Source organism: Ailuropoda melanoleuca, chromosome 5, assembly GCF_002007445.2.
Source record: "Ailuropoda melanoleuca isolate Jingjing chromosome 5, ASM200744v2, whole genome shotgun sequence".
NCBI lineage: Eukaryota > Metazoa > Chordata > Mammalia > Carnivora > Ursidae > Ailuropoda > Ailuropoda melanoleuca.
Window position 1 is genome coordinate 78,879,359 of NC_048222.1, and position 14,794 is coordinate 78,894,152.

General features: G+C 41.4%; 1 protein-coding gene across 4 annotated transcripts in view; it reads right to left on the bottom strand.

Moving 5' to 3' along the window:
- The window catches only part of CCDC25 (coiled-coil domain containing 25), a 42,269-nt gene that overhangs the window by 12,723 nt on the left and 14,752 nt on the right, over positions 1 to 14,794 (bottom strand). For 3 of the 4 annotated variants that reach the window (XM_002914412.4, XM_034661335.1, XM_019794319.2), the window contains 3 exons: positions 9,890 to 9,965; positions 5,386 to 5,489; positions 4,980 to 5,182 (listed from right to left, as the gene is read on the bottom strand). In XM_002914412.4, the coding sequence (XP_002914458.1) occupies positions 4,980 to 5,182; positions 5,386 to 5,489; positions 9,890 to 9,965 (383 nt within the window). The remainder of the gene's footprint in view (positions 1 to 4,979; positions 5,183 to 5,385; positions 5,490 to 9,889; positions 9,966 to 14,794) is intronic. The other variant, XM_019794320.2, reaches the window with a different exon arrangement.

Below are 14,794 nucleotides of genomic sequence, written 5' to 3' on the forward strand. Positions count from 1 at the left end.
ACATATTAACCATCATGTTAAAGTGATCTTTGTTCCCAAATCCAACTCAGGTTACTGTTCAAACTGATGATCCATTCACCTGTGACTTGCCATTTTACCTGGGTCTTGTACCTGTCTGACTTCAATTACCTGGGCCTTGGGTTCAAATTTCGACCTCCCAGACTCCCAATTTTTAAATATCTCTATCTCAGGTAGCCACAGCCCCTACCTTTTTCTTTTCTGATCTGTTACTCACTTATCCTCCATTAACTACCTTTCTCTATTATTTCTTCTGGTTTCAATATCCACATGGTGGAGCTTGACTTTGATATTGATGTTTCAATACCACAGAGCCCAAATAAGTGAATACAAGACTGAAACAGAGCAGGTGAACTTTCATTTGGATGCAATCCCACATTCCACTACAGAGATGAAATGACACTACTAGGACTAACTGAAGGGAGCCAGGATGCTCTTCCCTAGCACTTGACAATAAATGATGGTGTCTACTGGGACACTCACGGGTAACCTGCCTAAAGGATTTCTCCAAATGCCTGCTCTCTTAAACCCAATGTAGACCGAGTAGAAGCTGTTCTGCTTCTCTCACTCTCAAGCTCACGTCTAAGACACCGACTACTCTGAAAACCTGTGTTGAGTCTCTGCTGTTATCTCATCTTACTCAAGGTATGGCTTACAGTGTAGCAGTCATGGAAAAGAAGGAAAGTGCGAGGAGGCTTCTTCCCTACACCGAACCCTACACAAAGGTTCTCTAACCCAAACCCCATGAGCTTCTAGGCTCACAGGGCATGTGTCTAAGGAGCTAATGAGTAAGATGGGTAAGTGAGAATATGTGAAGTCTAAGGAAGGGGAAATTTTCACAATGGTTTAGGTGAAGAAAATAAACAATGAACAGAGGGTGTTAATATACTCCCCTCCCAACAACCCAAATCTTTCAAAACCTGCCTAAGAGGATGATCTTTATGTAGACCTACTTATATTATCAGATTGTACAGTTTCTGCACGCTGAGGGCAAGGAGTAAAAGCTTCATGGCAAGAACAAGATGGAGTTCTGTCTCCAGGGGCTAATGTTCTTCACCTCAGAGCAGGAAGTCGTGCCTTCCACGGGGCGGGCTTGGCTTTGTTCACTGCTGAGCTGAGGGCTGACAGACAGGATCCTGACTAGAGCTCGGAGAATTTGGAACTGTATGATGGCAATTCTATCCATTTTTTCTCCCAGTAGACATTAGATATGAGAAGCCTATTGCCATTCTTGTTCAACAAGTTGAGAAGAGAAAGGGGACAAGAATCTAAATAATGGTTTTAGAATCAGAGGGAGGTTGGATATCTCCGGATATGAGGCTGTTGAGTATTTCTTTGCTGAAATCATCTGGAAGCATTGGGGATAACTTCCGGGAGAAAAATATCTCTCGTTTCTCTGCAGAATTCCCTGCAGATTCAAAAGTCACTTTCTTAAGCAATCGCAGCAACGAAAGTGGACATTCCCTACCAAATTGTCCAAATAAAAGCACTGACTGCTGGTGAAAGCTAATGAAATTCTCACTGTCAGAAAGCCAAGTGAAGACCTGAGAATAAGATGATTCTGAAGCCCAGCACTTGATCTCTTGGGTGGAAGAGTCAAAGATAGAAACTAAGGTGATGTATAAAGCACTACAAATGTATAAAAACAGATTCTAAAACAGGTCAGCAGCTTAGAGCTTGTGGCTGGAACGTCACATAAGCTGCAGGACATGGCACGCAAACAGGCAGGTCCTCGGTCTGTCGCTGCGTGGGCTCCCTGAGCTGCAGCCCTTCCTCACGCCCTCCTCACTTCGCCAGTTTGGGAAAGCAAGTCATTGTTGTGGCACAGGTTGCACAGAAATGAATACATCAAATGTTTTTGGTTTTCTGAGAGCCACGATCATTCATTAAAAAGAGAGCATCAGGGGGACGCCTGGGTGGCACAGAGGTTAAGCATCTGCCTTCAGCTCAGGGCGTGATCCCGGTGTTATGGGATCGAGCCCCACATCAGGCTCCTCCGCTATGAGCCTGCTTCTTCCTCTCCCACTCCCCCTGCTTGTGTTCCCTCTCTCACTGGCTGTCTCTATCTCTGTCGAATAAATAAATAAAATCTTTAAAAAAAAAAAAAAAGAGAGAGAGCATCAGGGGCAAGACTGTGTAGAAAAACATGGACTAGAAAAGCGATTTTCCCATTTCTTCCACTTACATTTTCTTTTTGACATATATGGGCCAGAACAATATGTAACAAAAATCTGGGTCTGAGAAAACAAATGGAAAAATTACAGGTGACTAGGGACAGCTTAGAAAATGAAACTGATTTGGATAAATTTGCTTTTGAGGCAAAAATTTCATTCAATGAGAATTTTTTCCCCTCAACTTATTTAAATATTTTATGTGTTGTTCATACTATAAAAGAAAATCTGGGAGATATGAACATTGTGTTTTAGTTTCAACTAATAAAATTGAACATACAAAATCCCCTAAATTTTACTAGTACACAGCTTGATTTGAAATAAAAATGAAATGCATTTTAAGATAAATTACCATATCTATAAATTACCTGGTTCATATGGAATAAATTTTACTTTAATGCGAAATAGACTGAACAGAGGCAGAAAAGAGTGGTAACAGTGTGTTGTGAGCTTGAGAATCAAACAGACTAACAATGTGACTTTGGGCAAGTTACTTAACTGCTTGTCAAGCTCAGTTTCTTCTTCTAGAAAATGCAAGTAATAACAGTATTTGCCTCATATTGGCTACTGTTAGGATTAAATGAGATAATGGGGCTAAACACAGTACAGTGTTTGGCAGATGACAAGTGTCCAAAAACGTTAGCTATTCTTTCTTGTTATGTTTTTAAGTAAATTAAGTAATATTATATTCCTAACATATGATGTTACTAAACACAACTGTTAGATTTGTAAAGGACAGAAGAAGGTATGTTTTCGATCTTTTCCTCTCTCCACATGAAAAACGAAAATGAATAAACTACTCTCAATCCCCCGTTGCTCAAAATTCCGCACATTTTACTGCGCTGATCGAGCTGATAATTTTTTTTTCACACACAACACAAAGTAGACTCACAGTCTAGGTCAAACCAAATCTCTGCATTTGTCTGTCTTGTGTCAGCAGATTATAACTCAGGATAACACTTCCGGAGTTCTCCATTTGAATATTATATTTTAAATGAAGCCACTTATCCTATTTTAGCAGGAGCCCCAAAAAGAGCACATGCATGTGGATAACTAAGAAATTCCAGTACTTATCATTAAAGCTATGTTCTGACCCAACAATCTTTCTAATAATCCAGTGTATTCCAAAGAAACCGAGTTAGGACACGGCAAGACAGCTCATTTTAATCCTGTGCCATTTCCACAAGGCACAGCAATACCTTTTCTTCCCCCCTTTCTTTTTGGTATACTTAACACAAATGATATCTACGGAGAACTGTAGGAAACTCTAGAAATTCTGTGAGTAAAAGTTGTAGGATTAAATTCCCTCTTTGACAAAGAAAACCTAGGAGTCTCTTTAGGTCTAAACGATTCATCTACTACAAATTCAGTGTGGTGGGCAGAGTTAACAATCCTACCCATAGACATCCACGTCCCAACCCCCAGAACCTGCAAATACGTCACCTCATCTGGAAAAAGGGCTTTGCAGATGTGGTTAAGGATCTTACATGGAGAGGTTATGGATTGTCTGGGTGGGCCCAATGTCATCACACTGGTCCTCAAGAGTACAGAAGGCTGTGGTCAGAGATGGGGCTGCGACTATGGAGGAAGGGGCTCAGAGACGCCATGTGGCCAGCTTTAAAGATGGAGGAAGGGGTCACAAGCCAAGGAAGGTGGGTGGCCTCTAGGAGCTGGAAAAGGAGACAGATTCTCCCCTAGAGCTCTAGAAAGGAACACAGCCTGGCTGACACCTTGATATTAGCCCACCGAGAACCATGCTGAACTTCTAAAATATGAATGGATGGAACTGTAAAATACGAAATCCATGTTGCTTGAAGCCACTAAATTTGTGATAACTTGTTACAGTAGCCACAGAAAACTAATACAGTCAGTATTCTCATACACCAGAATTTCAGGACCCAAGCTGTATTTTTAACTACTCTTTCTCATTTTACTTATTTTTATTTGTTTACTTTTCAAAGATTTTATATCCTATTTTATTAAATAGACTCCACACCCAATATGGGGATTGAACTCACAACCCCGAGATCAAGAGTCACATGCTCTAAGGAGCCAGCCAGGCGCCTTCTACTATTTATCATTTTAAAATATAGCGCTTTGGGGTAGGCCTCATTACATTAATCACTTCCAACTTTCAAAATATTATTTTTTTCTTAAAAAAAAAAAAGAAAGGGTTTTTAAAATAGATTTTAAGAATTATTAGCATTGGGGGACCTGGGTGTCTCAGTTGGTTAAGTGTTTGCCTTTGGCTCAGGTCGTGATCCCAGGGTCCAGTGATAGAGCCCCACATCAGGTTCCCTGTTCGGCTGGGGGGTCTGCTTCTTCCTCTGCCCTCCGGCTCTCAACTCCCCCCACCCCCCCCATGGCCCCTGCTTGTGCTCTCTCAAATAAACAAATAAAATCTTAGAAAAAAAAAAATTACTAGCATTGGCCTTCAGAGCTAAGACTATCTAATTCAAATACCACAATGAGTCAATGTTAACCCCTAACATAGCATCTTTTCTTTTCCTGAAGATGTTTACAAACTGAACTCTAAAGATAACCTATGACGGTTTATCTTAGAATAAAATTAGCTCTTTTATTTCACACACGCTCATATCCTGCCCCTATAAAAGAGTGTCTTTTGACCAATGCAACAGCATAACTGCCTTTTCCTAGGCTGTCTGAGGCCCTGAGTCTGTCCTCTGTCCCGCCCTCCACCATATCCTTCCTACAGGCTGGTCCCTGATGAAAATCCGCGTCGAGGAATCTCCAACCAAGGTCAACACCAACACCGCTGCTCCGACATACCTAAGTTCGTCCATTTCCCGCTTCTTCTTCATCTCTTCCTTCTCTCTCCTTTTCATTTCCTGAATTTGGGCTTTTTTCTCATTCCTCTCTTCCCGGTCTCTGCATTCCTTCTCTGCCGCGAGGTCTGGGAACCGCTCCATTCTGGTCTTTTCTAATCGGTTCAGGATCTCATTCACTTTCTTCTCCACGGTCACAATTTTCACCTTTGAGGGAGATGGGGGGAACAATATTGAATCTTTATTGTCGGTTTTGCCCCCAGAACAGAGGCGACGGTTGCTAGGTGCCAAACAACCCAGCTGGAAGGGATCTGGAAGGCGTACATCACGCTGAGCCTTCAACAATGCAGGCAGGGGACGGAAAGGCCCGGGACTCCGCTCCGCCTCCTCTGGCAGTGCCCACCACTTACATCCTTCTGCCTGTGAAAGCCTATCTGTCCCACATCCATGTCGGCCGTTTTCTTCAGGTTAGACCACGACGTATATACCACATTCACGTTGTTCATCTTGCAGCCTGCCAAGAGAGACTGTCTTCAACATGCAGGCAGGAGGGTACTGAGCAATGTGCTCTCACCTGCTGACCAATTACCAAAATCCAATGAAGGGAAAGGCTGAGCACAAACAGCCAGTGAGTGATTCAAACAACAAAACACTTATTTTTAAACCCACCCATGAAAAGCAAATGGTAAAGGTAACCAACACAATCCAAGCAAAAGTATTATCGAGGAAAGCAGGGGCTGTGGATTAGCTTCAGGGACTTCCGAGACTCCCAAATGTTGAATGCCAAACTTCTGATCCACGCTTTTTTAAAAGAGAAATGGACCAAATAGGTTTCCTCAGATTCCCAAAGGAGTCCTTGATCCAGTAAAGGCTAAACACTGAGATAAAGCAAAAAGCCGTGGTCTGGGATTCGAGAGACCAGCATGCGACCCTGGCACCAACCCGAACCAGCTGTATCACCCAGGGAATGTGCCCAGGCCTCCCGGAATCTCATCTGAAACAGGAGGAGATTAGACTCGTAGAGTTTTTTGTTTGTTTCTTTTCACAGCGGCACCTCTTTTACCAAAGAAAACATCAAAGTAATAAAAGCAGAGATGCTCCGGATGAAAGGGGTGCCAAGTACCCCATTCATTCCTCCTCCTACCCCCCCAACCAGAATCTCCACCTCACATTTCCCCTCTGTCCCAGACTGCTTCTCAGGCAGCTCGAAGAATCCCAGTTTAATCACTGGTCCAACACTCTTTAAGGCCTTTCAGTTTATGAAATCACCACATACACTGGAGAAAACTGGTGATCAACTGCTTACTTAAGTGATCAAAATTAACGCCATCAAAAACGCAGCAAAATGGCACCATGTGCCTCCCAACTGTAATGCACAAGATTTCAGTTATATGGTATTCCTGACGCAGTGGAAGCATCAGACCAACCCAAATCACAGGATATCCTACAACTGGTCTCCATTCAAAGTGTCAGTGTCTTGAAAGACAAAGAAGTGTCTTTCGACTAAAAGAGATTTAGAGACATGCTGAGTGACTATAACATATGGCCTTGGATCAGAAAAAGAAGTGCTATAAAGGAACAGTAAGTAGTGGGACAATTGGGAAAACATACATATGGACTGTACATCAAATGATGGTATTCTATCCATGTTAAATTTCCTGAATCTAGTCACAGTACTGAAGTTACTTAAGACAACGTCCCTATTCTTAGGACATGATAAAGAGTTATGAGGTCTATAATTTTCCTTAGAATGGTTCAGCTAAAAAATGAATAATTAGAACGTTATATAGAGAAAGCAAATACATACAGAAAAATTGTTGAATCTAAGTGACGGGCATAGAGGAGTTGTATTTTTCTTGCAATGTTTCTGTAGCTTTGAAATTTTTTTTTTAAATTAAGACTTTAAAAAACCTCCATGTAGGGGCGCCTGGGTGGCACAGCAGTTAAGCGTCTGCCTTCGGCTCAGGGCGTGATCCTGGCGTTATGGGATCGAGCCCCACGTCAGGCTCCTCTGCTATGAGCCTGCTTCTTCCTCTCCCTCTCCCCCTGCTTGTGTTCCCTCTCTCGCTGGCTGTCTCTATCTCTGTCGAATAAATAATAAAATCTTTAAAAAAAAAAAAAAAACCTCCATGTGCATGGTGCTATGGGAGATCTAAACATGGATCAGACAATGGGTCATGCCTTCCAAGACTAAAGGAAGGCAGATAAGTATGTAAATAATCACAATGAAAAGCAGAACTCATAGGGGCACCTGGGTGGCTCAGTCGGATTAAGTGTCTGCCTTCGGCTCAGGTCATGACCCCGGGGTCCTGGGATTGAGCCCCGCGTCAGACTTCCTGCTCAGTGGGAAGTCTGCTTCTCCCTCTGCCCTTCCCCCTCAACACCCCCCCCTCAAATGAATAAATATAATCTTTAAAAAAAAAAGAAAAAGAAAAGCAGAACTCGTCAAATGCTATTGGAAAGGTACAGGTAAAGTGCTAGCATGGCTCTGAGAGGGCAGTGGTCACCCACGCTGGAAGAAGGTCAAAGGCTCCATGAGAGCTTAATACAGTTCAGTGGTTAAGACAGAAGACTTTCACGTCAGACTGACTTCAGATGCACCCACTGCCACACTTCAGAGCTCTGAGACCTTGGACAGGTTCCTTAACTCCCTTAAGCTCAGCTCCCTCATCTCTAGAATGAAAATAATAATGCGTACCTCAATAGGGTTGATAAGTGAAATAATCTCTGAAGTTTTTAGCACAGTGCCAGGCATGTAATTAACATTCAAGGTTAGCTATTACTACCATTACTGCAAATACTGGGTGGACCTTGAACCTCAGCTTGCATCTAGACATGGGACGACTGACAAGGCAGACAAAACTGAGGACACAGGAGACAACATAAGCAGAGGTATATGGTAGGAAAACAGCCAATATGTGCTTTGGCTGGAGTGGGAAATACATGAAGGGAAAAGAAGCCTGTAGTCAGAGCAGAGATGCTTAACCTCTAGCTTAAGAAGTCTAGACTTCACTGTATAATTAAGGTGAGGAACGTCATAGAAAGTATCTAAGCTTTTAGAAAGTTTAATCCGGCAAAAGTTTCTATGAATAAACTGAATGACCAGATTCTACGATGACAAACAAGTTTAACCCAATTTCCTTGGTTCTGAGAGCCAAAGGCGGTCAAGCAGGGGGTAATATTTTCACTACCCAGCAAACACAAATGGGGCATCCTCAGCATTCTCTGCCTTCAGCTCATTAGTGAGGCTCCTGGGCTGAGCTCCTTACTCTGCCACGTAAGCTCTCACTGCGGGAGGCCGAGGTGAGAGCAGAGGAGGGCAGTGTCATGATTCAGAATCTGTCTTTTCTGTTTTCTCTAGAACTAGCGAACTATGAAGAGATTAAGAAGAAAGAGGCCAGGCCCAGGATAAAGAGTCCAGAGATCCTTTAATAAAGTCACATCTGCTAGCCAGGGGCATGGAAAGGGGACAAGATCACAGGAAAGAGGTTGCAATACACAAAAGAATAACGATTGTTTTAATTTTATTATTTTTACTTTAATAACTGAAGCTTGTGACCGGAAATCTTAGAAACTCTGTTCTGCTCATAAAAATGGAATGTCCTAAGACTAACTGCAACGTAATGATTTATGGAGTTGAAAACCAGTGGCTCTACAAGACCAGACTTCCACTTTCTTTGGCTAGTTATCTGACTCAGTAAAGCTGCCCAACTTAGATTTAGGAAACCCAGTCTAAGTGATGAGGAAGGAGTACACTGGCCAGCTCTTTTCCTGTAATCTGCAACCCTGGTATCAGCTATGTGTATGCCCTCTATCCAAACCATATTTCTTTCCAACCCTCTGGATCATCTCTCAACCTCACAAGAAACCAAACTTACCTCCACTCTATCTAGCTCTGTGTCCTACACCCCAAAATCCAACCTACTACCAACACATTCTTAGCAGAACATCATCTCCTGGCTCCCCTCTTAACTCCCACTTCCTCTCCCAAAATTGTCCTTCTTGACCTGCACCGACTACTGATTGATTAAATCTGCTACTGACAGAACTAAACAAGCATAAAGCTCAGAATTACAGGTCTCCCCTAAAACAGGCCAATTGTTCTCAACCCTCTGTGCACATTACAATCTCCTGGAGAGCACTGGAAAAATACGGATACTCATGGATCACCCCAGACCAATTAAATGAGATTCTCCGGGAGATACAAAGATTGACAGACTTGATACCTTCACAATATACAGGGAGAAGAAAGTATGAAAGAGGAGGAGAGAAAGAGAAAGCAGGAAACAGGGATACAGAGATGAGTTCTAGAATTTAAGGACAAATGATGGAAAGACATCACACAGCATTAAAAATAAAGCCATGAGACATATCTCTTACTTAGCTATTAATTTAACCTCATTTCCAAAAGCCTATTTTTTTTTTTAAGATTTATTTATCTGAGAGAGAGAGCGCGCACATGGATTGGGGGAAGGGCAGAGGGAGAGAATATTCAAGCAGACTCCCGCTGAGCGTGGAGCTCCACAAGGGGCTTGATCTCACGAGCCATGAGATCAGGACCTGAGCCGAAACCTGAAATCGGATGTTTAGCTGACTAAGCCACCCAGGCACCCCCAAAAGTCTTTCTGTGAATAACATCAAGGGTAGGCAGTTCTAGACAATCTTCTAGTCAAGGTAAGGAGAACATGGTAGAAGGAGCTGAGAAAGGACCATGAACATTAGAGGGGAGGAGAGCAGTTTTCAGTTCTTGAATAGGTAGCAGAACTGCCACCTTAAAGCACAAAACAGGGGAAAGGCATATTATACACTATTCGTTTGACTCAAGCCCAAGTCACTGACATGTTCTCTAAAATGAATTCAATTTCAGACACAGACATTGGCTTTAATTCTGAAAACACCTCTAGGAGAACTGACCTTGAATGCTATTGGCCTTCACAAGATGGGCACAGTCCATCAGGACTTCCTTTGGAATGTCTTCTATCTTCTCCCCCTGGAACATAAAAATAAACCAGATGGTCCACTACCTTGTGACTGATCAATACTGGAGCACTTAGAGGGCTTTAGTGCCTTACTAGGCACAATTTTATTAGAAGCAGAGACTCTTCACTGTATCTCAGAACACTGAAAATGAAGTCTATTATGGGAATGTTTGAGAGAAGGCAGTACCAGTAATATGGAAAATATTAATACTTAATAAGTGGGGAAAAAGGGTATAAAAGAAAACCACCAAAACGCTGATTATAATTATGCCTCAGCAACTTTCTCCTCTTTTCTTGTTACTTTCTTCTCTTCATTCTTACTTCTGGAAACCTTGTGGGGAAATGGTGCCTATTTTTGATAACTGGAGGTCTTCTTTGCTGAGGTCCCAACGACCTTCCTCTCAAAGAGCTATCTTATGGTATTGGGTTTCACACATCGTTTGAGGTAGGTCATCCATCAGCCCCAATTAGGAACCCAGCTCTTGGTGTGTTCGATATAACCACCCACCCTAAGGGAAAAATAATATTGACTCATTTTCTGTACAGATACTGTAACAAAGTCAAAGCTGAATAAGCAAAGCCATTCCAAAAGAACAAAAATATTTCAAAGGCCGAGCAAGTGGGAATCACCTCAGTACTGGCTCCAACGAGGCATGGGATTAAAGCAGCACTTCCGTGTGGGAATGCAATGTTCTACCTACACCTAAATAACGTGAGATAAATTAAGTTTATTCCATTGCGTTTCTGAATTGTTTTTTTTTTGTTTTAAAATGAGGATCTCTCAAATACATAAATTTTGACCAAAAAAATATGTGATTTAAGTTTTCCACTACTTTAATGACATATCTTATGCTGTGCAATTCCCCACCGCTTGAAGAAAGGATTCGGAATTGAACATCTTGATAACGCAATGTCATTACTAAGAATACCAACCATTCCACTAACCTTCAGGAGCTTCTAAAATACACAGAAGAAGACTGACCCTATTCTAAATAAATCAACATGAGTAACTAAAAAACAAAGCAGCTACTACTTTTTAAGTACCCATCGTGTGCCAGGCACTAAGTAAACAGCCATATGAAATGGACAGTATTATCTTCACTTTAGCAATGATGAAAATGAAGCTTAGCAAGGCTACGTAACTGGGCCAGGGTCCCCTAAATCTAGTAAGTGACAGAGCTGAGAGATGAACCCAGGACTAAAGGTTGTAGCAACCAAATCCAGAGTATGGTTATGGAATTCTTGCAGAAACGTAGTTTCTTGGTCCTTGATGTTAGGCTACCTCCTGATCTCCCTTCTTACTACCTGTGTCTGTCACAATTCCTGAAGTAATCTCATCTTCCTGTTGGTTCCTTCTAATATAATATGAGCAGACTTAAAAAAAAAAAATCCTTCAGCTTAGCATTTGCATAAAGTCAGAGTGAACTCTGACTGGAGAGGCTGAGGTGCTCTCAGTACGTACATGTCAGAATTGTGACTGTGGGCTTCGTGCCATCTCTGTCCATGAGATCAGAGACCTCTAGACAGGTGAGGGTTTTCGATGGGTTTTCAAAAATCAAAGAAGCCTAGGAAAGAACATTGCTGATTATCTACGACCTTCAAGGTCTGGGTTGAATTCAACTGAATTCAACAATCAAAAAGTTAACATGTACGATGCTTAGCATGTGCCAGGCATTATTCTGTGTTGGTCCTGCTAGCTCATTCGATCATCACAATGGCCCAAGAAGACAGGTACTGTTAGGTCCCTTTTACAGATGAGGAAACAAGCACAGCTAGGTGACTTGCTCAAAGTCCCACAGCTAGGACGCAGGAGAGCCAGGACTCACCTCCCGCGGTCTGGGTGCCCAACCACTTGGTCTTACCCCATCTCCAACACTCACTTGGCACCTACTGAGTAGAAAAGGCTATGCCATTTACTGCAGATCGACCAGGTAAATGTTCCCTAAAGAGCACATATTTTTTATTGAGCACATGATGTGCTTCCAAAAGAAAATGAAATTAAACTTCTTTTCAAACAAAGAGTAACTGGTGGTAAGTGAACTTGGGACTACTACTATTATTTCCATTTTCTGACACAGCAAAGTCTAAAGGGAAAAAAAAAAAAGCTTAATCTGAACCAAAAGGAAACTTGGTAACACCATACTCTATTTTCTCTAAACTTAAAATAGTTCCAAGATGGCAAGAAGTTGCCAAGGAGAATCCAGACTTTTGATCCAGCACAGAGTTCACGATCTTCCTCTTTTTCCTTTACAACACTTTTTCAACACTTTACAACAACCTCTTCCTTTCCTTTTATGTTTTTCCTTCTCAAAAACATAATATAAATAAAGATGAGGCAGTGTTCAACCTTGCTAATAAATCAAGAAGTGAATATTATAATCATAATGAAATAGCATCTTTTATTTATTGAAAAATTGTCAAAAGGTTGCTATCTTTTTTTTTTAAGTTATAAAATCCCAGGAAGGGTTTGGAAAACCTGTGTATATCAGGTAGGATTTTAAACTAGTGCAATTATTTTTAGAGGGCAATCCAGCCTCTGAAACATTTACCAAATGTTTCTATCTTTTGGCTCAGTGATTCCATTCCTAAGAATTATTGTAAAAAACTTAATTCAAAAGGAAAACAGAAAGTGGTTCATAAAAAAATTTCTTGTTGGGGATTCATAATGCTGAAAACTGTAAACAACTTATATTCTGACAAGGGAGGTTTCATATTAATTGGGGCATATTATCTATCAACTCAAAGCAGCCAGTCAAAACAATAAATATGAAAATAATATGGTAAGATGAAAAATTTTATCAAACTGTTGCTTTAAAGAGTAATACAATCAACTAGGGGAATCAACAACTGTAATGATACAACAGGATGAATGTAAAGTGAGACAAAAAAATCTAAGTGCATGACATAATATCAAGGAAAGGTGTGGAGTGAAAAATAGAGCAGCTTACAAATAACTTTGGAAAACAGCATTTTGACTGGAAACTATAAGGCAAAAAGACAAAAATTATTGCACATAAACACTGTACTTTAGTTGATAAAGTTGTTTCACATGGGGAGATAGCTTAACAAATCTGAAACCACTTATACAAACAGTGAAGTCAAATAAGCAAATAGTGGATGGCGGGAACCAGGCTTCTCGTTCTGAGAAGGAAGTAACAGAGAAGTAAGGAGAAAAGGCTAGAATGGCCTCTGTAATAACAGATTCGTCAGAGACATCAGTATGAACTCATGTTTAGCTTAACATAGATACAAATGGAGACACAGAAACAAAGATTCATAGGAATTACTAACATGCGTAAGTATACAGACACGTATGTAGTTCCTAGCTCTGTCTGCTGAGAGGGCCTAGAAGCAATGACAATCTAGGAGCAGTGGGCACACCACGTCGAGATCTTGGCTTCTAAATACCATTCCCCATAAAAGGAATCAGTGAAAGGATTCAGATGACTCTAGAATTCTGCTGATCCTAGGACTGGGACAGGGAAAATACAAGATGAGCCCACAGCATCTTAGAGAGCCAGGGAGTAAGGAAGTGCTCAAAAAAACAAAAGGACAGAAGCATATCAAAGGAACACAGGAGCCAAGCTGAAAGAGTTCCAACCAAAGCTGAGACAATTTCAGCAACCAAATAATACAGAACTGGATTATAACCCAGAGTATAACATAAACATATGAGTCCATAGTGATACAAATAAATTACTGTATTAAATATATAGGAGAGAAGAGGTGAATCTTCCTTACATATGTAAATCCTCCCCCCACTGCAAGAAGCAGAGCTTAATTCTATATGGAAGGGGGGAGAAAAGCAACACTCCAGCGGACAAACCCGGCAAACACGGGCCTGGCCAGGAGATGAAGGTTAGCAACGTCAGTGCTAAGTTCTATTAATGCACATACCCTTGACATGATGTGATGAGGATGACACTCCACCTCTGTGCTATTCTTCCTCCAAAACCCAGAACTCCAGCCATGAGAAAAACATCAGATAAACTCAAATTGAGCACCGTTCTGTCAAAAACCTGACCAGTACGTCTCAAATTGTCATGGTCATGAGAAATAGGAAGAGTCTAACACTTTCACAGTGAGAAACCGCCACAGACCAGAGCCTAGCCAGACACGACAATTTAACACAATGTGGGACACTGGGCTGGATCCTGGGACAGAAGGAGAAGAGTAATGGAAAAACTGGTGAAATCAAAATAAAGTCCAGAGTTCAGTTAACGGTAATGTACCAGTGTTGGTTTCTTGGTTCTAACAAATCAGCCATAGTAATGTAAGACGTTCACAATGGTGGAAACTAGGCCCGGGGTATATATGGGAACTCTGCATTACCTCTGCAACTTCTTTCTAAATCTAAAATCATTCCAAAATAAGACATTAAAAAAAAAAAAAAAAGCAACACACATAGCAAGTACATAAACTCTACGATTCAACTATATAAAATACCATATATGAAAGTAAAGGTATTAGAAAACCAGTGCTTTTATGTTACTAGAAAACACTGCATCTTTTCCCTTTCCTACCAGAATGCTGTTTTAAATGTCCCAAAGAAGCCCCTGATAACTGGGAACGTCTGCCCTTGGTGAGGCAGGAGAATCACATGAGTGTGATAAAAAGGAACCACACACGATCTCCATGGAAAAGACACAAGGTCCAGAATGGTTAACTGAAATGAAATGGAGAGAAAGCAGAGGTGACAAACCACATGGCTGAACTGGGAAGACAATTACGGCAGTGGGGGGCAGCGGTTCTAGCTGGGGTATATGTACAATGCCCCCTTCCAAGTATCTAAAAATCACCAGACTTTCCCTTAGTGATTTTCCGGGTCAGGTGTAAGACA